The sequence below is a fragment of the Parastagonospora nodorum genome, assembly GCF_000146915.1.
Source record: "Parastagonospora nodorum SN15 chromosome Unknown scaffold_48, whole genome shotgun sequence".
NCBI lineage: Eukaryota > Fungi > Ascomycota > Dothideomycetes > Pleosporales > Phaeosphaeriaceae > Parastagonospora > Parastagonospora nodorum.
This window is the reverse complement of record NW_001884596.1, coordinates 67798-95130: the sequence shown is the minus strand read 5'-3', so window position 1 is coordinate 95130 and position 27333 is coordinate 67798. Positions and strand designations below refer to the sequence as shown.

The following is a 27333-nucleotide window of genomic DNA, read 5'->3' as shown; positions in this document are numbered from 1 at the left end:
TAATTACCGATCAGTAAATATGGCAGCGTTCAGGTCGAAGTACGAATCTGCGGATCTGCGAATCCAGGCGGATCTCATTAGTCAGCTCCTCTCCCGAGCCCTTCGCTGGCGCTAGAGATTACAGTGAATCTTACACATGACTGAGGGCGTGGGCGCAAGGCCGCACACACACATGCAGCCTTTGGCGCTAAGTATTGCAGTGCAAAATGGGGCCAAAATATTGTGAAATTTTCCCAGGAGCCTCCCTTGATCATCCTTGCTAAATATTTATTCGACGTCGCGTCATGATCCCAGCTTCGCTTCGAATCCTTTCCGCTCTCCTGCATATCCCACTGTCACCATATGACGAGTGATATGGACATTCAAATGTTCGCTTAGATACTGTTCCTCGTCATTCGTACAGCCTCATCCATCGCACTCATCTACCTTCCGCTAAGAAATGCTGTACAGTGGGCACAGGGACACCCCATTCCTACACCCGCCAATCACTGGCGTTCATCTGAGGACTCGTCCAACTTGCCGCGCTAAAGATTGCAGTGAGGTTGGGGTCATATCCGCGACTACGTTGTGAGCATGAGGATCAAATTACACACATGCGATTGCCCGAGGTCGATTTTAACTATATGGTATGTCTAGGAAAGGTTGACGGTCGAGCTTCTGGCTTGACCGATATTTGAGAAGACAATGGTGTCCAGACAGTTGTCCTGACACGTCTCATAATGCACAAACACTTCATTTATGGGCGGGTTGAGGGTCTCGAGAGCAATGGGCTGTTGAGCATCGGTCCCTCTTCTTCCGCGCTAAGCACTACAGTGCATGCTGTTCAGTAATCAGGCTTGCTTGACCTGCTCCTTCGCGCTAGGAATTGCAGTGCGATTACCTTCATGCAGGAGGAGTCTAGAAGGCAAACAGAAGCTTTACTTCATGCAGGTGTAAAAGAACAGACAAAACCCTGCGACCAATCAACGACATCCTGCACTGCAATTCTTAGCGTAGAGCAGCAGAGAGCTTCTCGGCCTTGTCTACCACCCACGACAGCTTCTGTCCAGTTTCGCTCTAGTCTACAAATGTGGCTTCGTATCTAGACTAGGCAGCAGCTTCTGGTCATCTTCGCTAAGGTATGCATGCGATGTCCGGTTGCTTTCTTATCGTCAGCTTATACCTTGTGGCGATGTCCGGTTACTTTCTTATTGTCAGCTTATACCTTGTGGCGCTGTCTAGTAACTTTCTTACTGTCAGCTTATACCTTGTGGCGCTGTCTAGTAATTCTCTTACTGTCAGCTTAGACCTTCTGTCGCGGTCTGCTTACTTTCTTACTGTCAGCTCATACCTTCTGTTGTTCAGGCTAGGAATTCCAGTGTAAAAGAAGGCAATCGCACCTGGAGTACGTGCTTCACCGATAAGCCGCCACAGGGCTGACTCAAGAGTTGGACCAATCATCTTCGATCTTGACTTCTCTTCCAGGCTAAAGATTGCAGTGCAAAGTTGCCTGGTTTCAACGAAATTTGCCCGACTGAAGAAGACTTTACGGGCTAAAATATCACCTCTGATCCGTAAACCACCCAAAGGCTGACTTGAACATTCAGCCAACTAAAGTCGACATCGTCCGTCCGTCCAGGCTGAAAACTGCAGTACAAGACTGTGCAAAGGACTTCTTTAAATAAACATCGTCGATTCTAGCACTACTTTTGAGGAGGATTCGTTTATGGGTCCTATTCTCACTATGCATTACTGGTTAACTGGGCACTAGACTCTTATCCTATGGTACAGTATACGAGGCAGGGGTTTACCAAATTTGAGACTTGCAGGTCTTCTTCACGCCCAGGCTAAGAATCCCAGTATAAACCATTTTTTGGGCAACGGAGGACTCAGCCCAATCCTCCATGCCAATTTTGGTTCATGGTTCACAACAAGGCTAAAACAACTTCTTATCCAATTGGTTTTGTTCTCATCTTATTTCGGTTCCCGAAGATTGCATTCCATACGTAATTTTACAATGTAGCCACCTGCATGTTTGCTTTTTAATCTCCATGACCGAGAGCTCAGGCCATCGCCTTCGACTACATCTGTCCGTCGAGGCCAGGAATTGCAGTGCAAATGGTTCGCCCTGCAGAGTCGCAGCTAAGAAGGCAATAGGAAGAAAAATGCATCTACTCGCGAAAACGTTGGAAAGAATTATAAAGTTCTGTATCTGGCAATGCTATAGAATGCACTATCTCAATTATCCATGTAATCTTGTCAGCAATGAGAATTAATTTCATCCTCTCTTCCAGGCTAGACATTGCAGCCAAGTGCTTACTCTAGTGAACGGTCACTGGAGGAACTTGTGTGCATGACAAAATAGACGGAGGCCCAAACCTGCCTCGCGTCCCGCGTGTATTAGGGTCTCGGTCTTTGAAGTCCGGTTATGGCTGCTCGTCTAAGCTGAGAACTACAGTGCCAATTGTTTCATTGGCGTTGCAGGACTAATTATAATAGCGGTCATGTAAGTAGCTTTATTGGTCTAAAATCTGCTCGCCCACGCTAGAGATTGCAGTGAAGGCTGCAGACAGGGCGGTCAACAGGCCGTACTACGGCTACTATAGGCCTCGTTCAGCTATGCCACCACCACCCTTGGAGTGATTTAATTACGGTGATGACGCTCAGGGTTATAGCTACGAGCGTAGAACAGAGTACTGCTGTAATTCCCTAATTACCATGGTAAAAGACTTGGCTCTTCAACCTGCAACGTCTACCCCTAAGGCTGCCCCTGAGCAACTCCAGCATATGCATTTAGCTACGTGACTGTATAGATGTACTAAGATTCTTAAACAGTTACTACTACTGCTACGAGACCTACCTATTTACTCTCAGTCGTCACTTACTGCTTATATAAGCAGTAACTCGTAGAGTATGACCACGGTAGTACGGCCTGTTGAACACGCTGACTGCGGACGTGGGTTACACGCCGGTACTTCCTCAACACGGACATTGTGTCGCTCTATCTCTTCTCTTTCGCGCTGATCATTGCAGTGAACTTTGCATACATAACTATGTCTGGCAATGTGGCAGCTGTCTGCTAGGTAGTTCTTTTTGCATTGAACGCGCATGTTTCTCTTCCTTTGCTACGCTGAGTGTCTTCACAGTAAATTATTCTTGACGAACTCGATTGTTTGTTCAATCTCATGTCTTGCTAGTGAGTGAATCTTGAGTAAGCGTGTTCGAGAACGACTATCAGGGTCTGCCATGGGCGGTCAACCTGTTCATCTGAGGCAAGATATTGCAGTGGAAAGCCAGTGCATGGACATCAAGCTCGTCCTCCACGCTACAGATTGCTGTGCAGAATCGCGTCCGCCAACCAACTCTTGCCAACGCTCAATTAATGCATGCGATAAACTCAAAGTACATTGTAATTGGTCAGAGGTCAATTGTTCCCTGACACTGTTCACGCCCACAGCGATCCCTGGTCTGTCCTGCGCGAAACCCCTGTATGACAGTCACGAAGTCCATTCTGGCCATGTTTCAGACCGCCGAACGCCCATGCACTACACGGGATCTTCGAGCTGCGCCCAGCCTCTGTGGCGCTAAAGAGTGTAGTGTAATTGGATCTGACCGAGTTGGGCTTCCAAGGCCCAAAGCGTAAATTGTTTTTTTTTCTTCCGCAATAAGCCCTCGCTCCGTATGCTAGATGCACTACCTTCCTTTCCCAACCATTCTCCCGTCTCGGCAAGATGAGTGGTGAGATTTGAGACCGCATGGATCGCTTGCCGGCATGAAAATTACCCCGAATGCGGTAAGGTGCTATGCATGTACGCCCACCTCCCCTATGTTTATGATGAGGACCGGGCGGATCGTAGGTATTCGTGTGGCTTACACCATGCGAATTGATACACCGCCAGGGCATCGACCGTTCAACTGTCAGCCCTTAGTGTTACGCCCAGTTGAGAAAGATTAGTAAGACGAGGACCTAGGTTGTACTTAAGCTGAGGAAGGGTTGATCTGTTGGTATCGGAAGCAAGTCAATCTGAGCTTTAAGATGTTGTCTAAATTGTTCCTGTCTTTAATCGCAGCCACTGCAGCAAGCAGTGAGTTACTGCCAAATGCCACCTACGACTACGTAATCGTCGGCGGCGGTACGTCAGGTTTGACGGTCGCCAATCGCTTGACAGAAAATGGGAAACGTACATCAGACCTCGTCGCTATATACACCGAACACTCTCCTGACTACGTGTAGACACTGTCCTTGTCCTCGAATACAACTACCTCAATGACAATCCGGCCATCCTCCTCCCCTCTGATACCCTCAATTTCGATCCTTCTCGCTTCTATAACATAACCTCCCTTCCTATCCCCGGTCTGCTCAATATCACACGCAACGTGCTTGTAGGCGCTCTCGTAGGCGGCGGGAGTGGTGTGAACGGCATGTTCTTTGACCGTGGAAGCAAGAGCGATTACGACGCATGGGAATCTCTAGGCAACAAAGGATGGAATTTTGCCTCTTTACTTCCATACTTCAGAAAGAGTGTCACGTTCACGCCTCCTAGCGACGAATTGAGGGACAGATACGACTGGACGTATGACGTAAAAGCCGCATATGGCGGCAAGGGAGACATTCAACTCAGTTTCCCGCCATATCAATTCCCTGGGCAAGAATATGTCCGGGCTGCGTGGAAAGAGCTGGGTGTGAAGAGGCCGAAAGAGGCAGCAGGTGGTGAGTGATCTTGCATACATACAATGGTGCAGCAGAGATTGACACGTTCAGGTGAGGCGATAGGGGCAATTCAAGCACCTTCGCCACTAGACCCGGTGACAAGGACAAGGAGTTATGCAAGGACTGCGCATTACGATCCGTTCAAGAACCGGTCAAACTATGTGTTAGAAACCGGATTCAGGGTGACTGAGGTAGTCCTCAACGATAAACTGGCAGCGGTGGGGGTGAATGTTATCAAGAGAGGAGGAAGTGCGGAGAAGATTATCGTAAAAGCAAGGAAAGAAGTTATCGTAGCAGCCGGAGCTGTTTGGACACCTTGGCTTTTACAGAGATCCGGCATTGGACCAAGATCAGTGCTCGAGAAAGCTCGCATTCCTATCAAAAAGGATTTGCCAGGTGTCGGAGCAAACTTCCAAGATCATCCAGCGGGTGGAGCAGTATGGAAGTGGACGAAGAATGTCCCTTCACCTGCGCAGGGCGACCTGGTAACCAACGCGACGTTCTACGCGGAAGCAAAGAAGGAGTATGAGTCCTCCCGAACCGGCCCACTCACAGTCGCCAGAGGAAATCAAGTTGCATTTCTTCCTCTCAAGGTCGTCGCAGGAGAGAAGTGGAAGGGTCTTGTGGATGCTACGGCTGCACAAGATCCCACTCCGTATCTCCCCTCTACGTATGAATCAACACTCATCGCGGGATTTAAAGCCCAACAAGTGCTTACAGCTAAGCTGCTCGCACGAGACGACAGCGCAGCATACGAGATTCTGATCGGCGTTGGTCCTGCCGGCAGCGGCGCGTTGGAGCGTTCCCTCAGCCGTGGCACTATCAACATCAATACGACAAGTCCATTGAGCGAACCTGTGGTCGACTACCGTACTTTCTCCAACCCGCTTGACATAGAATTGGCCATCTCGCTAGTGCAATTCAGTCGCAAGTTCAACAGTCTGAACGCCTTTGCCAGTCTTGGTGCCGTGGAAGTTGCGCCGGGTATGAATGTGACGAGCGATGCAGATATCGCTACTTTCTTGCGTAAGACATTTGAACCGACATTATATCATCCTTCGGGGACTGCTTCGATGCTGCCAGAGAAACTAGGTGGCGTTGTTGGTACAGATCTATTGGTACATGGCATCAAAGGATTGAGTGTGGTGGATGCGAGCATCATTCCATTTTTGCCTGCAACACATACATGCACAACAGTTTATGCTGTTGCAGAGAAGGCAGCTGATTTGATTAAGGAGAGAACAAAGTGGTAAAGGGAAGAGATCAAGCGTGCTCGCACACCAGCTCAAGCTCTAGTCAGATGAACTCGGTCGTGTGCCATCCCGTACCTTGCAGACACCGAATAGCTATTATAGATCAAAAGAATTCTTGAGAGGCAATTGAAAGCGGTGTATTGTACGTTACTAGCTTCGTGCGGAAATTGCAACATTCAGGCGTTTTCGGGCCGATCCGCTAATTCTCTCACATCAATGACGCCTCAGCCTCGCCACAACCCCAAACTCTATGCGGAACACTTGCCGGCGAACGAGTGGGCTGGATCGTTTTAGGGCCATAGTCGTCCATTGTGATCGCGCTGTTTCGACGATATTTGCCGATTCACCGCCGTCTAGCGTATGTACCTTCTTCATGACGTCGTGATGGAGCAATTTTGGTAGCGCCCGGCACCTCGCGTGCAACTGCTTAGAAATGCAGGACCTAACTAGAACTTGGTTTGCATATAGGTCCGTTGAATTGCACCTGTACGACTTCCGGTTTTCATTTTAACGACTCCCACCTAAACATAATTTTACCACCACCGATATAATGGCACCACGGCGATACGAAGCAGAGAAGAAGGATGTCTCGCCTCTAGGCAAGTCTCTTGACTTTGCGTTTGCGAAAAAGACGGCACAGAACCGGTTCTTGAAAGGTGCGATGACTGAGCGTCTCTCGTCATGGCATCCCAAGAACCTTGAGGCACGCGGTGTTCCATCAAAGAACCTCATCAACGTCTACCGCAGATGGAGTAAAGGTGAATTTGGTGTCATCCTGACTGGTAACATCATGATCGAATACGACCATCTCGAAGCTGCCGGCAACCCAATCATTCCTCGCGGCTCCTCATTCGAGGGCGAGCGTTTTGAGGCGTTCAAGGAGATGGCCACTCAATCAAAGAAGCACGGCTCCTTGATCGTTGGTCAGGTCAGCCATCCAGGTCGCCAGGTCGCCGAGAACATCCAAAAGAACCCAATATCTGCATCGGATGTACAGCTCGAGGGCAACGTAATGGGCATGACTTTTGCCAAGCCACGTGCAGCCACCGACGAGGATATCAAGAATGTCATTGAAGGCTTTGCACATGCGGCTGAGTACCTCGAGAAGGCCGGGTACGATGGTATTCAGCTCCATGGCGCTCACGGATATCTCCTTGCGCAATTCCTCTCTCCAAGCACCAACAAGCGTACCGACAAGTACGGCGGCTCCCTGGAGAACCGCGCTCGTCTCATTACCGAGATCGGTCAAGAAGTCCGCAAGCGAACATCTTCCAACTTCATCCTCGCCATCAAGCTCAACTCTGTCGAATTCCAAGATAAAGGCTTCGACACCCAGGAAGCCGTGACGCTGTGCAAACTGCTAGAAGACAACACCTTTGACTTTGTGGAGCTGTCTGGCGGAACGTATGAGCAGTTGGCATTTGGACACAAGCGTGAATCCACCAAGAAGCGCGAAGCCTTCTTCATCGAGTTCGCCGAAAAAATCACACCCTCCCTCTCCAAGACTCGCACATATGTCACTGGTGGTCTGAAGACGGCGTCTGCTATGGTCGATGCCCTTCAAACGGTAGACGGTGTTGGTCTTGCGCGCCCTGTATGCCAGGAGCCCGAACTGCCGCGCCAGATTCTCGCTGGTGAGGTCGACGCTGCGATCAACCAACTTACCGACGACAACGACTTCGGCGCCACAAATGTTGCCGCGGGCACGCAGATCAGGCAGCTTGGTAAGGATCAGCAGCCCATTGATTTGAGCGATGAGGAGAACCTGAAGGCCTTTCAGAAGGATGTTGGAACGTGGAGCAAGGGCTTTGAGGAGGACAAGGATGGCAGCAAGTATGGATATGTCGATATTGAAAGTGTGAAGAGCGTGCCATATGGCGGTGCTGCGCCTGCTTCTTGAGGGATTTAGTTTTACCCTACATGTACGCTTCATGAACAAAATATTACAACAAGCTTGATGAAGAGAGACGTTCGTTGCTGCGTTGCTGCGTTGCTGCGTTGCTGCGTTGCTGCGTTGCTGCGTTGCGACATGCACAGTGGACTTGGTATTCCGAGGTGCGCATGATCTGCCGTCACCACCCCAATGTACTCACTCTCTCATGTTGCAGAAGACGCGAGAAATAGCTGATGCAGCTAGAATGCGACAGCAGTTTAAGAAGAAAATGAATCTAACCAGGAAAGGCTGCAACTTCCTTTAGGAAGTCTTTTCACCTTTTTAAAGATAGGCCTAGTAGAGCTGTCTACATCGAAGCGAGGAATATAATTATATATATCCCACAATTAGCCTCGTCTTGAGATGTACTCGGATGGGTGAGTGGAAGCTTGGCTCTCAATTGCGCCATCCCCAACAGTTATTCGTGGAGTCAATTCTATGAGTGTGATGAGTACACCCCTCATCCACTGACGCTGCTTGAGGTATCACCACTAGAGATTTACTAGAAAGGTTAGAGGGCAAAATGAAAGGACCAAGAATTCAACATGGGGGTTGAGATATCGGCCTGAACAAATTTATCATTGATTTCCATAGCTTAAGTATGCTCGTACTGGATCAACATCGCAGTGGTGTTCAACGACCTGCTATCACAGTGTTTTAGCACGAGCCATTGCTATTGCACGAGACTAGACCGCGAACATCGCCCCGAACTGTAGATGCCTCCCATCATTCTCTACCCAGACCTTCTGCCCTCATCCATCGCAGTCTGCACTTGAGATCACACAGCTTTCAACTCACCCATTCTCAAGTTTCCAGATCAACAACACCTAACACAAACACTGCAATCATGAACGGTCCCGCCAACGGTCCGATCACCGGTCCTTTCATCTCCAAGCCTTGCGCATCCGACGAGGCTCTGGAGACTGTAGAAAACTCCCACATCTCTATGGCGAAGTATAAAGTCGGACGCCACGTCTACGGTTGCGGTCATGGTTATGATAGCGTCTGCTTACGTGCCCGCTGCCGATTCTTCGCAGCCGTCGAGCCAGAGAATCCTAACGCTGTCAACTATTGCGATAATGTAAATTCTAGGTGTCGTCCTTGTCGCAAGAAGACACTCGCGCGTCGCGCGACTCGAGCCCGTCAAGTTGAGCGCGAACTCAAGGCGTTAATAACGCTCAGGATACTCTACGGGGAGAAGATACGGCGCGAGAAGGTACTGATCCCATTCCTCGCTGTATGTGTGAATGTTGGCCATGGAATCAGCTCGTGAATTGGGGGAGTATGAATATACGATTACTTCGTTTCAAATTATTTCTCCTATTACTGCTGCAGTGCCGCGATGATCTAGCAGCGCAAAACTTAATTCAGCAACCTACCTAGGTATGCACTGCGCCTGGCCTCCCTGTTTTTATTGATGAGATAACACCAATTTCCAAAGCTGAAAACAACTCTACAATTGTGCACTTAGATTGTTGTTCCATAAGAAACCGATATTCCAGACCACTGTGAACGTATAAAATTATTGAAAAACACAAACAAGAAACTGATTATTCCTTTACCGTTCAAGGTGCTCAAAGAGACAAAAGCTTACCTGACCAAAGTGTGCTCAAAGTCGCACAGTCTGATATCAGGGTTAGGAACTTTCCGCTTAGAACCGTCGAATCCATCTAGGCGATGTAGGTTCGCGCTGCTCAACGCTAGCATATCCTCCCATTGCTGAGGTAGCAAATATGTATCAATCTTTCATAGGAGAGATGTTAGTAAAGCTGACAAGAATTTAACATCGTTTACGGAAACGACCGAGGTATTGTGATATGTCCAACTATACAATTTATCTACAACTCTTTACCATCTGATAAGATTGCGGGTGAGAAAATCCGTCTCACATAAAGAACGCAGCACGTAGCGCATGCAGCCGTTGTGATGAAGTTGTGAAGTGTTCAGGCTGACGATAAGCTTCATCATCAGCTAGGTTCCGCGCTAGACCCACATGCACCTTCCTGCTTTGGGCGGCTTTCCTCATCAATCATGAGACGAACGCCCATAGTCTACCAGAGTTGGAGTTGTTCAAAAAGTGCCATGATGCGCATACTGTGCTGCATGCATCTGGAACATACAATCTGCATGCCGGCATACACACCGCGTGAGGCTGGACATGGCATTCCCCAGCAATCAAAGTGACCGTGCACGATGATTGGCTCGCAATCGGTTGGGGGAAAGGCAAGAACCCTTGCTGCTTCCGCGCAACCGAATGCCAGCCCGCTTCGACACCTCAACAATCAGCTACCGCACGACAAACCGCCAGAACAACTCCATCACCAAACGCGCCACCAACCCCCAAACCATCGGCTTTACGCCCATCATTCGAATGCGACTGGCGCTGCGAAACTTTTGAGACCCATATCGGCAATTATAGAGCGCGTTGAGGGTCGGAACTCGGGACCTGCAAGGTCGCGCCCGGAGCGGCCACCTGGCCTGACTCCCCTCAGTCTCGGGCTGCGCCTTTGGGTAGCAGGATTTGCAGTCACGTGCCGTCTGTTTTGACGAACACCACAACTCCAACGCAAGCATGACTGCGCGCATCGCGAGTGCCCGCTTTCGGCAACGGAAACTTTCTACAAAGCAAAACTTACCTATTGTTCGCGAGCATGAGGTTGAGCAGCTTGCCGATGACGACGCCTCGCGACACATTCCCAAAGTCGAGACTGGTGTTGAGAAGGGCGAGGAGATTGTAGGTCACGCCTTTCCTTTTTCGGCATCACCTCATCGACGCGCCTCAACATGCACAAGCACGCGATGGTCGATGTCGTGATGTGCTGCATTTCTTACCTCTCGCGCATTTTCAAGCAACACATTAATATCTTTGCAGGAACATCATCTTCAGGCTGTCATCTCTGCCGCCCAGGCAAGCTCGACCGGGGGTAAGATCGCGCAGCTCTTCATACCAACACCAGATGCTGTCGCGAGTCAACTTCAGTATGATGACCTCTACCAAAAGGTATTCAGACAGCCTGCCACATACATTCGATTCTCGTCGACTGTCGAAGACACATCAGGTTGCCCGTATTGTATGACAAGTGACGATGCTGCCTTCCTCAAGTCATTCAACCAAAAGCAAGGCAAGAAAGCCCACTGCTCTGAAGATGAATTCGAGGAGATCATGTACTTCTTCGAAGAGAAGACCCAGGAGAAGCAACCGTATGCAGATGTCGACAATACCCCTGTGCTCCCCTTCGAAGAACTCGAGGCAGATTTCGATGAAACGATCAGCGAGTCAGCGCGTCGATTCGCGAAGGAAGTCTATGTGCACTGGAAGAACCAGCGTTTGCTGAAAGGCAACCGCCCTCTGCTGCCGTCATTGAAGTTCGAGAAGAATCTTGAGACCGATGATGCTGACCCATACGTGTGCTTCCGCCGCCGCGAAGTACGACAAGTGCGAAAGACACGTGGCCGAGATGCGCAAGTGAATGACAAGCTCAAGAAACTTCGCAAGGACCTTGAAGATGCACGCTTGTTAATGTCACATGTGCGCCGGCGTGAAGTACTGCAGAGAGAGCAGATCCAGATCGACAAGACCATCTTCGAACAGCGCGCAGCTGTCAAGGAGATCAAGAGGAAATTGAGTATCAAGGGCGACGACGAAGAGCTCCTGATCACTCAAAAGGTACGTTCACCTCTTCGAAATGACATCGTCTCGCATCCAGCTAATGCATCACAGCCTGCTCCTAAGCCGAAGAGGCCAGCTGATCTTGAGAGAGTGCGCCAGAATATTCCGGGTATGAAGCCGCGAGACACTCGTTCCGACGGACGTCTCGTGGACGGCGACCTGGTTTATCTGGAGGAACAGCAAACGAAGAAGACCGAAGCAATCGAAAGCTTCATCGAAGACAACCTCGTCAAGCACCAGAAATGGAACGTTGGTTGGGTGGATGCGACATGGCGGCCCATCACTCCACCGCTGGAGCTACCAGCTGCCAAATCAGACTTCCGTACGGTCTTCACGCAGTCGCAGTTGCCCACACCACCAGCTTCTGTTTCTGATGAAGGAGGTGCTGATGCAATGACCGTAGATCGTGTGAACAAACAGGACGAGCCACGGAGAAGCGCGCGGATACGTTTCGCAACGCCTCCAGAAGACGTTCCTTTTCAGGACCAAACCCGGTTCCGGAGAAGAATCGGTCGAGGTGGGCGTGTGATGATTGATCGTCGCGGAATGAAACGGCAGAAGATCGAGAACGGCGAAGTCGACGAGCGCGTTGCGGATCGATGGAAGTTCTCCGGTGATAGCAGTGAGGACGAGCAGATATATGCAGTGGACTGGACCGACACCATGCACATCAGATATAGGAACATGATTGACCGGCAAGGCGAAAAACAGCAACCACAACAAGTTGCACCAAACCCGAATCGAAGGTCCATCGAAAACCACAACCGGTCGGCCTCTGGTCATCTGATGCCCCCGACACCCACAAATGCTAGCGCTGGGTGATTGGATCAGCACTCCTCTTCTCTTTTCTCGCTTCTCAGCAGTTGTGGCCATGGTATCAGGTGTTGGTTTGTGGCGATTTATACCCTTTGTTTGTTTCATTCGAGAGAAGGTACCATGCGCCGTGGAGAGATCTATCAAAGATTATGTACAACATCCCAGGTTGGAAGGGGAGTGGATATGGATATGCCTGGATGTTCAAGCCGATTAGCGAGCTATTATTGAAATTTGTATAACATCTGCGGTCTTGAGATGAATCTTGAGCCGCAGGAGATAAAAATTTGAAAACTTACCAAAGCATTGATCAAGCCCGCGCTTTCTTTCCCACTCCGCCCATCTCTACGTCGCCTTCTTCGTCGACTGTGCGATGCCTTTTTGACAAGCTTCCTCTTGTCATTAGCTCGGCTAACGCATCTTGAGTTTGCTTGAGCAGCTGCTTCTCCCCGACGCGAACAGCTCTGGCCATGGCGAAACGTCGCTCTTTCGGTTTTGCGTCTCTTATAAGCGGTGCCTCCTTTATCGACTGAGCATCTTCCTCGAGTGTGGTGGCATATTGCGCAATTCGAGCTTGCACAAGTTCGTGCAAGAACCCTGCACCCCTGCTGGTGATCTTCTCAGGCTTCGGTAGCTTACTTTTTGTCTTCAAGCGCTCAAATTCTTCCGCTGGCAGAAGCAAGGTTTCGACTAGAATTACAAGCTCTGGGGACAGACTCTCTTGTATCGTAAATGGATTGCTGGCAGTGATGTCATACCCAGTATCGACGATTTCCTGCTCTTCCAGATACTCCAATCTCTCCTTTGAGTGAATGCCAGCATCAGTTGCAAGCTCGGTTACTAGGTCCATGTTGATCTCGACAACGTCGTACTGTGCATAGTTGTCTGTTACGTAGCCATATCGGCGTAATAGGTCCGATCGTGGAAGCGGTCCATAGTCGTTGAAGACCTCCTCGCCGGCTCGGATGGGTTTCAAGGCCTTCATTTCCAGGTATTTTTCTTCATAGAATAGGCGCGCGTTGTTGCAATCAGCGTCGGCATTGAGCATGTCCGCCAAGGGAATCATGCCCTTGGGGAGTGCCTCGTCTTCCTCCTCTTCGGCAAATCCTTCCTCATCGACGTCTTTGCGCGAAGTGGCCGGTTCAACATCGAATGCATATGCCATGATCAAGGAGCCCATTTTGTGCATAAGCAAAACGTTGCGCTCATCCCTCATCTCTTCTGCCCTTTGCTTTGCCCGCTCATCACCAGCAAAGAAAATGTCGGCGAATTCCTTGATTATTGGCAATAGCTGCTCCATAAAGGCCTCATTCGCTCCCTCTTTTCCAATCTTGTTCAGCACTGCGCTGGCTTGTAGTTCCGCAAGCTCATCCTCAGACCAGAACATGAGGGTATTGAATTCAGTTGGCAGGACGGAGAAATACGGCGCCCAATTCGAAGCGTCGCCATTAATGTACTCGTATAGCATGACGAGAATGAGCGAAAGCCATGGGCCAAGCATTTCGAAGGTGGCTGCGGGGATCTCGGTGGAGAGGATGGAGTTTTCGACACTGAGAATGGCAGTGCGGGGGATGCGGAACAGAAGTTCATGTTCGGGAATGTCTTGAGTCGCAACTGGTGAAAGTTAGCTGGAGTCTGTGACAGGCCCTTTGGTGGGTGAAGTGGTGGGGAGAGGGAGAGTAATCCTCACTACCCGGAAGATGCCACTTACCAACACCTCTCCCGGCCTGCGCATTCCGCAAGTCTTCTAGTTGAATTTTTGGGCTGATTTCTACGCCAGATCGTCGTAGCCATGCCAAGAAGGCCTGGCTGGCACCGTCAAAGTCTGCCATGCGCAATGTCAGAGTGTCGTGAGCGACGGTGGAGGAGAGCAGAAATATGGTCGGTGGGTCATTTGATGACAGCCGAGACATGCGCTCTCATTGGTTCATACACACTAGCGCCTCCGAGTCTACATTCCGTCCCTTGCAAGCACTCGGCACACATGAGTACTCACTACATGTTTCGAATATTGCCGTTGTAGAAAGATATTGGAGAAGATCGTGGTGTAAAGAAGGGAACGTGCTTGCAATGTTGACTCGCTTCGTGTATGATACGCTCAGGCCCTCGTTAAGATAAGATGACGTATGGTGCTGGCGACTACGGTAATAGAGCAACGATAGAGTGAGGAAATACACGATTCTACGAATCTTTCAAGTCCTCAGCTCTGAGACACCATACTATAACAATTTCATTCGTCTCAGAATTGTTCAAGTCTGCTATCGATAAGGGCACCGAGGCTCGGCTACACTTTCTGCCACCCCGCAATACTCAACTTGACGCGTCCCACCTCACCTCACAACTAAACATCCAAAACAATGATTGCAATAGGACTGGAAGGAAGTGCCAATAAGATAGGTATCGGCGTCATATCGCATCCTGGACCCAACAAAACGCCCATCATCCTCTCGAATCTTCGACACACCTACATCTCCCCACCAGGAGAAGGATTTCTGCCCAAGGATACCGCGATACATCACCGAGCATGGGTCGTGAGGTTAATAAAGCAAGCGGTACAGCAAGCCGGCGTAAAGATTGAGGACATAGAGTGCATATGCTACACCAAAGGACCTGGAATGGGTGCGCCGTTGCAGAGTGTGGCACTGGCTGCAAGAACCATCAGTCTACTCTGGGGCAAACCAGTAGTGGGAGTAAATCACTGCGTTGGACGTAAGTAATCCTTCACGCTTTCTCTCGAGAAATGGGCCAACACATACAGATATCGAGATGGGCAGGGCCATAACAAAAGCCGACAATCCAGTCGTCCTCTATGTCTCAGGTGGGAACACCCAAGTAATCGCATACTCTGCGCAACGCTACCGCATATTCGGTGAGACTCTCGACATAGCGATAGGAAATTGTATCGATCGATTTGCCCGCACCCTCATGATACCGAACAACCCATTTCCTGGTTACAATGTGGAACAGCTGGCAAAGAAGGGCAAGAACTTGGTCGATTTACCATACGGCGTCAAGGGAATGGATGCAAGCTTTTCCGGTATCCTCGCTGCGGCAGATCTGTTGGCAAAAGGGCTGGACGAGTCATTGCCCCTCGAGAAACGATTAAAGACCGAAGAGGGGGAACTGGTAACGAGAGAAGATCTCTGCTTCTCGCTACAAGAGACCATCTATGCGATGCTCGTGGAGATTACTGAACGTGCAATGGCACACGTTGGCTCGCAGCAAGTTCTGGTCGTTGGAGGTGTCGGATCGAACGAAAGATTGCAGCAGATGATGGGCATGATGGCAAGAGATAGAGGAGGCAGCGTCTTTGCAACTGATGAGAGATTCTGCATCGACAACGGCATTATGATCGCACATGCCGGACTTCTGGAGTACTGCACCGGCGTGGTCACCAAGATGGAAGATACAACATGCACGCAGCGATTCCGAACCGACGAAGTGTTCGTCGGCTGGAGGGATTGAGCCAGAGTATGGATGTCGATCTACATCTCCCTCTCTCGTGATACCCTGGTACATTGCGCCAACACTATTCATTCTATTCGAACCTCTGTATCAACGGATGCGATGCAACTGACTCGATCAACAAGCTCAGCCTACCTACCTCCACTGCGCTGCCAAGTCTTCCACCCTATGATCGTATCTCCAGGCAATTGCGGTAACCTTGTCATGGCTGCGCGAGCTGGGCGTGCTTGACGAGGCGCAGCCAGCTTCAACTGGGCGCGTACGCAAACATCGAACCACTGGTCGATTACGCGAATTCAGTCCCGACCCCGCAAAGCCCGCCGTTCCATCTGCGACACTGTAATCCAATAGATGACCGCCACAAGTCTGCGGATTTATTTGCTGGTGGGTAACTTCTGCCTGCGTCCTCAATGCCTACCGCTTGCACTGCCCGATCTTGGAGCCACCGGACCGTGCCGCAGTGCCCGTTGTCTTTATTTCATGCTCATGTAACCTTGAAAATACTAGGATAGAGTTGCTGTATAATTTCAGCTCAGGAGTCAGTCGGCACACAGTCTGGCCTGGCTTGCATACTTGCCATGTACTCTGCTGGTACCATATCGTGGCTTCCACCGAAACAGAAAATCCCAAGCGAACACCTCACCACTACCAATGGGATTGACGAGGGTTACTTCGGCCATCCGGTCCTCATCTTGGCTATTGATTCTGCACAGAAAGAGGCTGCAGTGCTGATAGTTCGTGTCATGTTCGACAAGCCATGTATCCAGCCTGACGAGTCTGCAGATCACATCTTTCGGCGGCAAGAGTCTCCTCGCAAAGTTTCCACGCGAACGGGGCAAGAAGATGCGCGAGGAGCATATTCCCATTTATCCTAGCCATGTGCATCCAGACAACGGCTCCTGCTTGTTCCTCGCAGACGGCGAACACCTCTCCAAGAGAAGCTACGTGAAGAGTACACCTGTGCGGATCGTAAAGGTTGCACTGCTTCAGCCTTGGGATCAGGGAAAGTGCAGGCTCAAAACCAAGTGTTTGCGCAAGCTCCTAAAGAAGATCAACTTCGCTTCTCCGAGGCCCAATAATGTGCACCACCACGAACCAGCTATTACTCTACAACCGGAACCTCGACAGCCGCCAGTGCATTATCAGATGCCGCCGCCTTATCAACTCACAGTGCAACCTCAAAGAACAGAACCTAGATATAAGCAAACACCCCGAACAATTACCTGCGCATCAGAGTATCGTGTCCCTGGGCAATGGGTCCACAGTACAGATCGGCCGGCCCGTATTCACACATCACAACGAACTCCTCTTCTACCAAGGACGCACAACACTGTCCGAACACCCGCACACGATGACTCGGGTTCTTCATGCATCGGCTTTACTACGCTGGCTTTCATTGCCATCGTGCTGTTTGCAGTGTATAAGTGGTACAATTGAGTGCGATGAGCAGAAATAAGTCGTTGTTGTAGTTTTGTCGTTTTTGCAGGCATTGGTGAAAGGATGATTGGGTTTGCTGAGCACGTAGCATAGTGCAGTCCCCGAGGACGGCGTTCCAGATGTTCAGAGTGTAAATACTGTGAGATATTCACTCGTGCCAAATCAATTCTCGTCAGGTGCGCGATCAGTTCTCCTCGCGAGAGACCAGACAATGCAGACGGTGACGCAAATTGGCCACCCGGTCCAGCGGATCCGTGGCCGGCATATGATGGCCCGAATAGCTTCACAATACTTTGGAGCATCCGCTATATGGCTATATAGGAACGAAGATTATGCCGATGCACTGTAAGCGCTTCAGTGATCATCGACAGCACATTGCAGTACTACAGGCGGACGTTTGGAGTTTATGTGGCCCATTCAGTGAGCTGCAAGTGGATAGGGTGAGGGTAATGATCCAGAGCTGTAGATCTGGCGATCCATGGGAGATAAAAATGGGCAAAACACTGTGCGTCCGTTGCATTTCTCTTGCACGGTACCGGCCATCTTTGACATTATTAGTGTGGCCGAACCAATATCGGACTGCTCGTTGGAGCTAACAATTGCAGTGCAGGAGCCGAGACACCAATAGGAGACTTGAAGGATTCTTGAGCAGGCTCGAGTTGCAGCCAGTTCTTACGGCTTGTGGGCTTCCGGGTACATGCTGCAATATGTCAGCCTTCCCTGCTATATGACCTTGTGGCCCGATAACGAGATTGACTCGCACCATTGACAGCTGTTGAATGAGGCTGTTTGCAGGAAATTTCACTATAAACTCTAGCTCGGGATAGCCCAATCTACCCTTGACTTAGGAATATTCAACGCCCATTGCCATGAATGCTGTATGGGTGTGGTCTTTACATGCCCTTCTAACTCTGACTACGTTCTTATTTGCCCTTTTAGCTATTGACATATCTGATTTACGGAGCGGCACGCTCTTCGACAGCACCCAGTATGGCCTCGCTACCAAGAGTACCTATCCTAATCGAAGACCGTCACACCAATTCCAAGTATGTCCCCCACCTAAAGTTTGCGAAACGTAGTCCATGTCAAGGATGGTGCTTTCATCCCGAACTCATTTTCTCTGTAATTCTTAGCGCTGAAGAGGTTGTTGATGTTGCGCAAAGATCTAGATAGAGCAACCAGTGTTTGTAAATTTGCGGATGCAATCCCGGGCCAGAGGAGGATGTGCTATATAGAGTGCCATTGAATGTACGTAGCGCATTCGAAGACACGTAGGATAAAATACTTAGGACTATCAAGTGCGTGCATACGGCTCATTATTTTCTACCTAGATGAACTGATGTGTCTTACGTCCATCCAATCCTTCGCTACATGGCTTCACCAACGAGAGTTTGAATCGAGATGGAAACCATGATACGTCTGGACTTGGTTCTCATGTATCCAAAAGATTTCTAGATTATTGTATTCTAACTGCATGAACTCTGCAGGTGCGTGTATAACAGTCTTAGCCAAATGAGTGCGCACGTCTGCCGTGCGAGAGTGAAATATAACAGAACCTAGGCTTCAGTCTCACATCAGCTTGACTGATTCTGACTATCAATTTGTTTTGTTATCTGCCGCGCTCGTGTAGTTTTTTGTGTCGCTCACAGTCATTTCTTCGCGTGAAGGCCCTCCCACACTCCGAGCAAACATGAGGTCTCTCGCCACGATGGCTCTTCTCGTGGTCTTCACGATGAAATTTGCGCGTGAAGGTCTTCCCACAATAACCACACGCATGCCCTGCGTTTGTGCGTTTGGCAATGGAGGATTTGAACGACTCGGCAAGATCGCACATGTCTGGATGGAAGGATCTTTTGTGGTTACGGAGGTCCTTCTCGTTCGCAAAGCCTTCTTGGCCGAGGCAATCCCTCACTTCGCATTGAAATGGACGATCGTGGATGTTGACGTGTCTTTTGCGCGCTTTTTTGTCCGAAAACCCCTGTGAGAAATATCGGCATGTGATCTTCGTGCATTTGAACAGTTTCTTGTCGTCGTAGAATTTAGTGTATAGTACCTTTTCGGCAGGGGCCATGTCTTTGGGCGGATCTTCGAGAATCTTTCTGTTGCGCTCCAGCGCGGCGTCGAGGCCCTGGATGCTAATCTTGTGCCGAGCATCAAAGCCTTTCTGCTGGAATGTGTAGATGTGAGACTTTATTTGCACCAAAACTTCGTAGAGCATGTATGGTCGAAACATGCCACAAGCTTCTGAACAGCTCTGCACGATGCCGCCGTACCAGTCTTCTTGGTGGAACGATGTGAACTCTTCGAGAGCTTCCCAAAGATCATTCAGATGCTTTTCCTTTTCATCAGCGTCACGGAGAAACTGCTCTCCTTTCTGAACAAAAGCGTTCACATGATGGAACCAAGTAGCAATAGCATAATCCTGGAAGGCAAAGTGACCGCTTAACATGTGTTGACGGAGCTCTCGAGGCCCGTCATCTGGGTCGATTCTGAAGCATGGAAAGGTTAAATACTGAAGACACATAGTAGCCAGTTCGCATTCGACTGTAGGTTCGTGGATATCATTTGTATTCTCCCTGATGTGACTGAAAAGGTTAGTCAATACGCATCAGCATCTGATTACTGTACCTACGTCTTCGCAGTGCTGTGTACCAGAGTCACACGATCTTGACTCATGACCACTAACGACCCACAAATGTCCTGTATATTTGTGCGAAGATGTCGATCCTCGTAGTCGATCGTTTCATTCTCGATGTTGATGGAGAGCGCAACCTGGATTTCTTTCCAGGTCAGGTGTCGTTTTGCGCATATCATCCACCCAAGTAGTTTTCTTGCCATGATCCATTCAGCTTCTTCAGAGTGCACTTTGATTCGTTTAATGATTCTTTCGTAACTACATTTCCATTAGTCTCGTGATAAAGAACACGCAAAGAATGATGAAGGAAGTGATGGTGTTTGACGTACGCTTCTTTGAGACCTTGCGGAAAACTCTCATGCTGAATGGCATTTATGACCTCCATTCGTGTTGGCAAAGCGAGCAGGTTGGTCAGAACTAATTTGGCATACAAAAACATTCCTGGAATAAAGGTCAGCGGCATATTGCTTGCTGGGACCTCGTATATATTAACCTTTGGCATTGACCAATGTAAGGTTCCGGAGGTATTCTTTGATATTCTCATTGAACGGCTCACCAGCTGAAGAATTCCTGGTTGCAATATCCTCCACCAGTGCTCTTATGTACGTGACTATGTCGCTGTCTACCTCTTTCTCAGTAATTCGGATGATTCTGGGTGCCAATTGAGCTGAGCCAGAGCCTTCAACTCCGCGTTGTATGTCTGGGAAGTGCTGACTGACAATGAGTACGCGAAGACTACCGGGTTCCAAATCGTTCACGAGTTTGGTAAGAACACTGAGGACTTCCCGTCGTTCGTTTGGATCGCATTCGTCGAGTCCGTCAACCACAAAGAACAGTTTTGGCACAATTGCACAGCACTGCTCCAGCAGCGACTTAATAGTTTTTATCGATCGAAGTGTTGGATCGCCTCCAGAGAATCGTTTTGTGTGGAATAACGAAAGGAGAAGGTCTTTGTCCTGTCCATGGTCAAGAAGCATATTTGCGAGGCCTTTTAGTATGGCGACAGCTGAGTTGCTGTTCGAATCGCCATCGTGGCAGTAGACGAAAGCAGTCATGAATTCTTGCTTTTGTCTGCAGTTGTCAATTATCGCTGATGCAAGGATTGTCTTTCCTACGAAATATTAGCGACGCATTGAATGGAAAGGGATATCACGTACCTGCACCAGGAATGCCATGCATCCACAGCAAGGAAGTTTCTGGCACGGTAGAGTTGATCCAGTCCTTGATGTACTCATGCTTAAAGATCCAAGTAGCTGTTGTAGAGAAATTGCTTCGAATCTTCTGGTATTCTGTGTGATCGTCTTCTGCCTGTTTGCCGACAGACAACCACGTCACGACTGTAACCATATCCTTCTCCTTTTCCTCCTTTATTTGTTTGTGTAGGCGATCACGCAAATCCTCCATATCTGTTTGGTACTGGCGATAGTGTGCAGCACTATCACTGTAGTGTGAAACACTAGTGAGTTGCTCAACTAAGTCTTTGTGCCGGTGCAGGCTCGCTAGGATACCTTGGAATTCGGTGTCGAAACTTTTCCACATGCTCTTGATCATTGTTTTTAACCCTGATGCGGATCGATTTTAGTAGACTTTATAACTAGTGGCGATGATCAACTAACTGTTGCCTTGGAAGAAGCGAAGTGCTTGTCGGTGAAACTTCAGTATGTCCATATATATCGATTCCAGAGCCTTCTCCATATGGATATTGCGCCTGACAAGCGATTCCCGCTCGAGAAGAAGCGGCAGTTGTTCTCCAATCAGCTCGTACGCATCTAGGAGGGTTTCAAATGAATCCACATATTCACTGCCTGTCTAGAAAGATCGTTAGCTTTTGCTCATATTCATTTGGCGAGCAATTACAAGAAGCAGGAACTTGATTGGGCCCCATATAAATGCGACCATGTTCGAAGCGTTCACAAAAACTTCAATCGTTTTACCAAGTTGATGCATACCCTCAAGAAAGCCTGCTATGCGAGAGAGGTTCATGACCTCTCTACGCTTTATTTGCTTCTCTTGTAGGACATGCAGCTCATCGCAAAATTGGGAGTAGGTTGTGGTCTGGAAGCCGACTAATTCATCTTTGGTCAATCGCTTCTGGAACTCGTCGAGAGCGCTTCTGAATGCTGCGCTTGGAACTTTGTTTGATTGAGGCTGCTGACCAGGTGGAGTCGATGTTACCAGCGTTGGTTGCTGAGAAAGCGTAGTGGACGTTCGGCTATTTTGCTGGGTGGCTGGCGGCGTGTTCGCCATGTTGATGTACTGCTTGTGTAGATGGGAGATGGGAGCCTTTGAAGTATGTAGTTTTAACACATGAGTAAGAACCACGAACCATGGCGTCGGGTGAAGACAATATATGTAGGAGCCTCTCGACGTTCAGGGGATGTACATCAAATGCACACTGCGCCTGGCCAGTGCGCATACTGAATGAATCTTTCCACCGAATCAAGATTCAGGCAAAAAAAAAGGCAACTTGGAGACGCGCCACGACGGAGGCGGAGCAAGGCTGAAGAGCTGGACATGGGCGGGACGGGACCGTACCAACGGGCTCGTCGTGCACCCGCCTGCTCAAACACCTACCAGTATTAGAGAATGGCTCATATCATGCGTCGGCTAAGATAGCCTCGAAGGCCTATGAGCGCACTGTAAGCTCCACAAAAGTTGTTGAAGCGATACAGCCTCAGCTTGAGCTATTAGCACCTAGCTCGTGAGGACATGCGGGAATTGTTGCGCCACCTGGTGGCCCCAGGCACAGCCCACCGAAGAAAGTGCGCGTGAGCGTCCGACGCCCAGAGCGAAGCGAGCAAACTTATAGGGTGCAGTGTCCTTCCACGTAATAGATCATAGGCGTGTCAAAGATACTCTTGATGGCTGTGATCTTTCAGCCCTTCTACAGTGTTTCCAGTCTGACCTTGGTTCTGCACTAGCCAAGACGCTAAGTGAAGACGTGTTACTTTCGCGATGGCGATCTCATCCCTCAAGCATCTGCTAAACCACGATGATGGTAGCGATACAGTGTTCATGCATCAGCCGGTGCTCGGCTGGGATGATAATGGCTACTTCCAAGAGTAAATAACAACAACAATATCGCAAGTCCAGAAAAGCTAAAAAGTACACAAGCTCGATCCCATCTTTGCCCTTCCAGCCTTGGGACGACTTGGTTGGTGAAGTCTATGGCTCTGACTTGAACATCGGCGGTTCCGACCCTGATTTCCAATCTTTGCATATTCAATATGATGGTCTCAAAGACGCTCAACAGCAAATCGAGCTATGGGCGATAGGCAATTTCTGGAGCACAAAGTACGCTTTTAGCGTCACCTGAAGAGGATGGACTGATCTGTTATGGAACGGTGGGTTTTCGTATTCTATCGTCCCAGTGTCTTTCTTATCGTTTGGTTGGAGCTTGTGCCAATATTGGCTCAAAGTTGCTTCTGGAACGCTCACGGCGATATCTGACACCTTTCAGATCCTTCGTACTGCTATAAAACTCTGTGGGGACATGGCACAGCTCGATAAAAACTTAACCGCCAGTGCACCAAGTCCCATACAAGGCCACACGTTACTGAATCTGACGCGGCCCGAAGACCAATTCATGATTACGTTCGACGACGGGCAAGTCCTGGGTGAAGTGAACGAGCCTTTGGAGGAAGCTTTGAGTCAATTCGCTGAGCATCGATCATGCCTCGACTTCGAAGTATTCGCTCCCGTTCGAGCCATCCGTGAGACTATCACACGAGCCACGAAAGAGAAAGAGGCTATTGTCCGGGTGCAGATCAACGTTTACGGTCCGAGTGGAATGGGTGAATCTGTAGGCCGGGAACTTTCTCGACAGAAGATATATCTTCAAAGACCTGATTACATGCGCCCAGGAGCGGAGCACGACAATCCACATGTCCTCAAGCTTGATGACCGACCAAGTGCTGTACCAGAAGTCAGCGTCATTGTAGAAGAGACGGCACCCGAGAAGGGCGCCGATGACGTGCTGAAAGATGCGATCGCCGACGTCTACTCGTCACTCACGCGAGAGCAGCATTTGCGAGGCCTCGAAGGTGACTCGCGACTCAGAACTACACTGTTACCACACCAGAAGACAGCCCTCGAGTTCATGATCGAACGAGAGAATGGTCCGATATCCGAAGCCTATCGCTTGTGGGAACCAACGATGGTGGATGGGCTGAGCTGCAATCGACATGCCACAACGGGCTTGATCTGCAGGCTTGAACCACCCGACGAGACCGGCGGCGGAATACTTGCCGATGAAATGGGAATGGGTAAATCTCTGTCTGTTCTTGCCCTGATTCTACGAACGTTGGTGTTCGCTCAACAATGGTCTGTACAGTTTGGCCAAAACACCTGTTCGAGCTATCAATCAAGGCCTAGATCCCGCGCAACTCTGATTGTAGCTTCTTCCGACCTCATGATCAACGAATGGTTTCAGGAGCTGGACAAGCATTTCGATCGGCAGACTCTTCAAGCTCTTCGCACGATCAAATATCATGGCCCTAACCGAGACAGGTCAGTCGCGACTCTTCGCGATGCTGATATCATAATCACCACATATCACACACTCGCAGCCGAACTTGCCAGCTCCACGGCACTCATCAGTGACATTGACTGGTATAGGCTGGTGCTAGACGAAGCGCACATCATTCGACGGCAGTCAACGGGGCTCAACCGAGCCGTTTCCAGCATTCAGGCCCACTCGCGATGGTGTCTAACCGGGACTCCTATTCAAAATCGTCTTGAGGATATCGGATCTCTTCTGTCATTTCTTCGTATCGAGCCTTTTCATGCTCTTGCGACTTTCAGGAAACACATTGCGCTCCCTTTCGACGAGGGTGGCAAGACCAGAAACGGTGCCATTGAACGCTTTACCCGACTTTTAGATGCTGTGTGCCTTCGCCGTACCAAAGATCTACTGCATCTTCCAGACTTGGAAAATATCATTCGGACTGTCAGACTCTCTCCTGGCGAGCGAAATCAGTATGAGCAAACTCACAATACGATGTGGCGGGCGATCCGACACCAACATGGCGTGCTCGATTCGAAGAGCACACTAGGGATGTTCCAAGTGCAGCTCCAGCTACGCATCATTTGCAACCATGGAACTTGGCAGCAATTATTCTCCTGGAATCGCCGCAAACTGCATTTGTTGGACGAGAGAGAAGCCATTGAAGTATCTCTAGGCAGGGAAAGCGAGAGAACGTGCTCTGCCTGTCATGGAAGCATGCCAGTGTTTGGCACTGGAACCAGTTTTCACCAGTATGAAGAGTGTCGCCACATTTTGTGTTCGGAATGTGTTGACGGCAGCATGTCTCCCGGTCAAGACACGCGTCCGAGTCGGTGTCCCATGTGCTCTGCACTTTGGTGTCCATCTACAAATAAGCATAGCCAGAAGTACGGATCTCAGGAAGATTTATACTTTCGACCAGAGGGGCATTCATCGAAACTGGACATGCTTATGAACGACGTTATGTATGACGTCTACAGCACAAAGAGGTGAGGTTGAAATAGCATGAAGTATTTGACACGCCACTTACACTTTGTAGTATCATATTTACATGCTGGACACGAACCCTCGACCTCATTCAGATGTACCTCAGACGTTCTGGTCTTGCATCACAACAGTTCCAGCGCATCGATGGCGAATGCCCAACTACGAAACGAGAACGTATTCTGAGTGATTTTGCGAACAACCCCGACTTACGTGTGCTTATAATGACTACTGGCACTGGTGCCGTCGGGTAAGTCTTCATTCAATCAGCGGTGCTCTATGCTAATACACTGCCAGGCTCAACCTCGCGACAGCAAATCGTGTCTTCATAGTCGAGCCGCAATGGAACCCGTCCGTCGAAAACCAAGCCATAGCTCGTGCCTTACGATTAGGCCAGAAACAGTCGGTGCTTGTCGTCCGCTACGTAGTCGATCAGACGGTAGAGCTGGTAGGCTGACAATCTCTCTCATCATCTTTAATGCTAACAGCTTCTCAGGACATGCGAGCACTACAAGACAAGAAATTAGAAAGAGCGAACCTCGTGGAAAGGAATTAGGCACTTTCCTGAAGAATACCTATTCTGCTGTCACAACTCATGAGGAACACGAACACCGCATGGGCACGCAGCGGCAAAAACCGTGCACGCTCTGCACCTACACGATGTAAGTTAATAGTTTTCAGAGCTATACTCATTATGACCTCAAGGGTGCCTGGATATATTCGCAGCTGTAAGATACTCCACCTTACTCTATAGAGACGTTTGAATATGTACAAGTTACCTCTTTACCTGCTCTCCTTAGAGAATGCGGACAGGAATTTTGCCGCTACCTGGTGCAAATTGGTCCGTGCATTTTGATTATAATATGGGTTATTGTTGCATTGTTGTCAACGTCACCGCTTAGACAAATACTTTTGTTCCAATCGCCCTGCACACGTCTCACAGCCACACACGTAAGGCACCTGCAGCAAGGCTGATAACTTTTGTCGTCGCTCGGCTCATGCCAAGTGTTTCCTCATGCAGACTGACATGCAGCTGACGAATAACGCTCCTCGAAGGTCAGCCACAAAAACAATCCTGCAGATGCCTTATTGCCTTGCGAGTATGCCTCTCACGCCACAAACAATTCGCTCACCGGTTGCCACGTCACAAATGCTTTCGGATACAACGGTGTGCAGTGGCATGCGGGTGCATGCACTGCCCCAGCGCGGACTAAAGCACCTGGGGATGTGGCTTCACACAGAATGCGGGTACGTAAACTTCTCGTCGTCACGCTAAGAATTGCAGTAAAGCCATCGAACTTGTCCAAGCCCCACGGCTTACATAGCGAGATGCAACGCGGAGTAATTTTTGTAAGAACTACACTGCCATTTGGACGTCGTACAACAATGTGAGCCTAGAAGAGACTGCTATCGAGCAAGCCAGTAGTGCCACGATCGATTAGGACAGCACATCTGCAGCAAAGCCTCGAAAAGCTCCCACGTTGTACATCAAAGTCATACCTAAGCAGAATCTCTTCCTTCGAGTTCCACGCAACTTCCTCAACGCACCCAAAGTTTTACTGCTAGGCAAATTCTCTCCTGCATAACATTAGTGATTGCAGTACAGACTACAATAAGAAGGCTGCGCGGTAGGCTGAATCCGAAAGTGCTCTCCCAGGCTAAGGATTACAGTGTAATATGGCAGTGCAGTATGCCGGCTTGTCGGGGTATGTACAAGTAAAACGTATCAACATTCAAGTACTGCTTAAGCCACGACTGCACTACTATTCTTAGCGCCAAAGAGGGGATACAGCTTCAGCCTAGTCCAACGTACGAGAAGCAACGGAGACAGGATTACGTAACCTGAAATTACCATGGAAACCTTGTCGTACGCAATATCCATGTTCGTATTCCCGAACTTGTTTCATAAGCCATGCAGCTCGCCCAAGAACCCTAGTAAACGTTGCATC

General features: G+C 49.4%; 11 protein-coding genes across 11 annotated transcripts; 8 read left to right on the top strand and 3 right to left on the bottom strand.

Moving 5' to 3' along the window:
- Positions 1 to 19: 19 nt before the first annotated feature.
- SNOG_16468 (hypothetical protein) lies at positions 20 to 115 on the top strand (the record flags this gene model as incomplete). The annotated part of the gene is made up of 1 exon (XM_001806530.1): positions 20 to 115. One exon carries the CDS (start codon positions 20 to 22, stop codon positions 113 to 115), a length of 96 nt encoding a protein of 31 aa, XP_001806582.1.
- A 3900-nt stretch (positions 116 to 4015) lies between these two features.
- Positions 4016 to 5943, top strand: SNOG_16467 (hypothetical protein; the record flags this gene model as incomplete). Its single annotated transcript, XM_001806529.1, has 4 exons — positions 4016 to 4112; positions 4214 to 4683; positions 5020 to 5716; positions 5888 to 5943. 4 exons carry the CDS (start codon positions 4016 to 4018, stop codon positions 5941 to 5943), a joined length of 1320 nt encoding a protein of 439 aa, XP_001806581.1.
- Positions 5944 to 6493: 550 nt separating this feature from the next.
- Positions 6494 to 7843, top strand: SNOG_16466 (hypothetical protein; the record flags this gene model as incomplete). The annotated part of the gene is made up of 1 exon (XM_001806528.1): positions 6494 to 7843. The coding sequence occupies one exon, from the start codon at positions 6494 to 6496 to the stop codon at positions 7841 to 7843; it is 1350 nt and encodes a 449-aa protein (XP_001806580.1).
- Positions 7844 to 8723: 880 nt separating this feature from the next.
- SNOG_16465 (hypothetical protein) lies at positions 8724 to 9259 on the top strand (the record flags this gene model as incomplete). The annotated part of the gene is made up of 3 exons (XM_001806527.1): positions 8724 to 8957; positions 9078 to 9113; positions 9212 to 9259. 3 exons carry the CDS (start codon positions 8724 to 8726, stop codon positions 9257 to 9259), a joined length of 318 nt encoding a protein of 105 aa, XP_001806579.1.
- A 70-nt stretch (positions 9260 to 9329) lies between these two features.
- SNOG_16464 (hypothetical protein) lies at positions 9330 to 9546 on the bottom strand (the record flags this gene model as incomplete). The annotated part of the gene is made up of 2 exons (XM_001806526.1): positions 9330 to 9382; positions 9471 to 9546. 2 exons carry the CDS (start codon positions 9544 to 9546, stop codon positions 9330 to 9332), a joined length of 129 nt encoding a protein of 42 aa, XP_001806578.1.
- A 902-nt stretch (positions 9547 to 10448) lies between these two features.
- Positions 10449 to 12368, top strand: SNOG_16463 (hypothetical protein; the record flags this gene model as incomplete). The annotated part of the gene is made up of 3 exons (XM_001806525.1): positions 10449 to 10610; positions 10764 to 11543; positions 11598 to 12368. 3 exons carry the CDS (start codon positions 10449 to 10451, stop codon positions 12366 to 12368), a joined length of 1713 nt encoding a protein of 570 aa, XP_001806577.1.
- A 301-nt stretch (positions 12369 to 12669) lies between these two features.
- Positions 12670 to 14191, bottom strand: SNOG_16462 (hypothetical protein; the record flags this gene model as incomplete). The annotated part of the gene is made up of 2 exons (XM_001806524.1): positions 12670 to 13973; positions 14071 to 14191. The coding sequence occupies 2 exons, from the start codon at positions 14189 to 14191 to the stop codon at positions 12670 to 12672; spliced, it is 1425 nt and encodes a 474-aa protein (XP_001806576.1).
- Positions 14192 to 14716: 525 nt separating this feature from the next.
- On the top strand, positions 14717 to 15824 carry SNOG_16461 (hypothetical protein; the record flags this gene model as incomplete). The annotated part of the gene is made up of 2 exons (XM_001806523.1): positions 14717 to 15068; positions 15118 to 15824. 2 exons carry the CDS (start codon positions 14717 to 14719, stop codon positions 15822 to 15824), a joined length of 1059 nt encoding a protein of 352 aa, XP_001806575.1.
- A 578-nt stretch (positions 15825 to 16402) lies between these two features.
- On the top strand, positions 16403 to 17261 carry SNOG_16460 (hypothetical protein; the record flags this gene model as incomplete). Its single annotated transcript, XM_001806522.1, has 2 exons — positions 16403 to 16558; positions 16608 to 17261. The coding sequence occupies 2 exons, from the start codon at positions 16403 to 16405 to the stop codon at positions 17259 to 17261; spliced, it is 810 nt and encodes a 269-aa protein (XP_001806574.1).
- Positions 17262 to 18870: 1609 nt separating this feature from the next.
- Positions 18871 to 22143, bottom strand: SNOG_16459 (hypothetical protein; the record flags this gene model as incomplete). The annotated part of the gene is made up of 6 exons (XM_001806521.1): positions 18871 to 19750; positions 20226 to 20313; positions 20453 to 21007; positions 21054 to 21302; positions 21513 to 21665; positions 21846 to 22143. 6 exons carry the CDS (start codon positions 22141 to 22143, stop codon positions 18871 to 18873), a joined length of 2223 nt encoding a protein of 740 aa, XP_001806573.1.
- A 1339-nt stretch (positions 22144 to 23482) lies between these two features.
- Positions 23483 to 25393, top strand: SNOG_16456 (hypothetical protein; the record flags this gene model as incomplete). Its single annotated transcript, XM_001806520.1, has 2 exons — positions 23483 to 24161; positions 24294 to 25393. The coding sequence occupies 2 exons, from the start codon at positions 23483 to 23485 to the stop codon at positions 25391 to 25393; spliced, it is 1779 nt and encodes a 592-aa protein (XP_001806572.1).
- Between the last annotated feature and the right edge of the window lie 1940 nt (positions 25394 to 27333).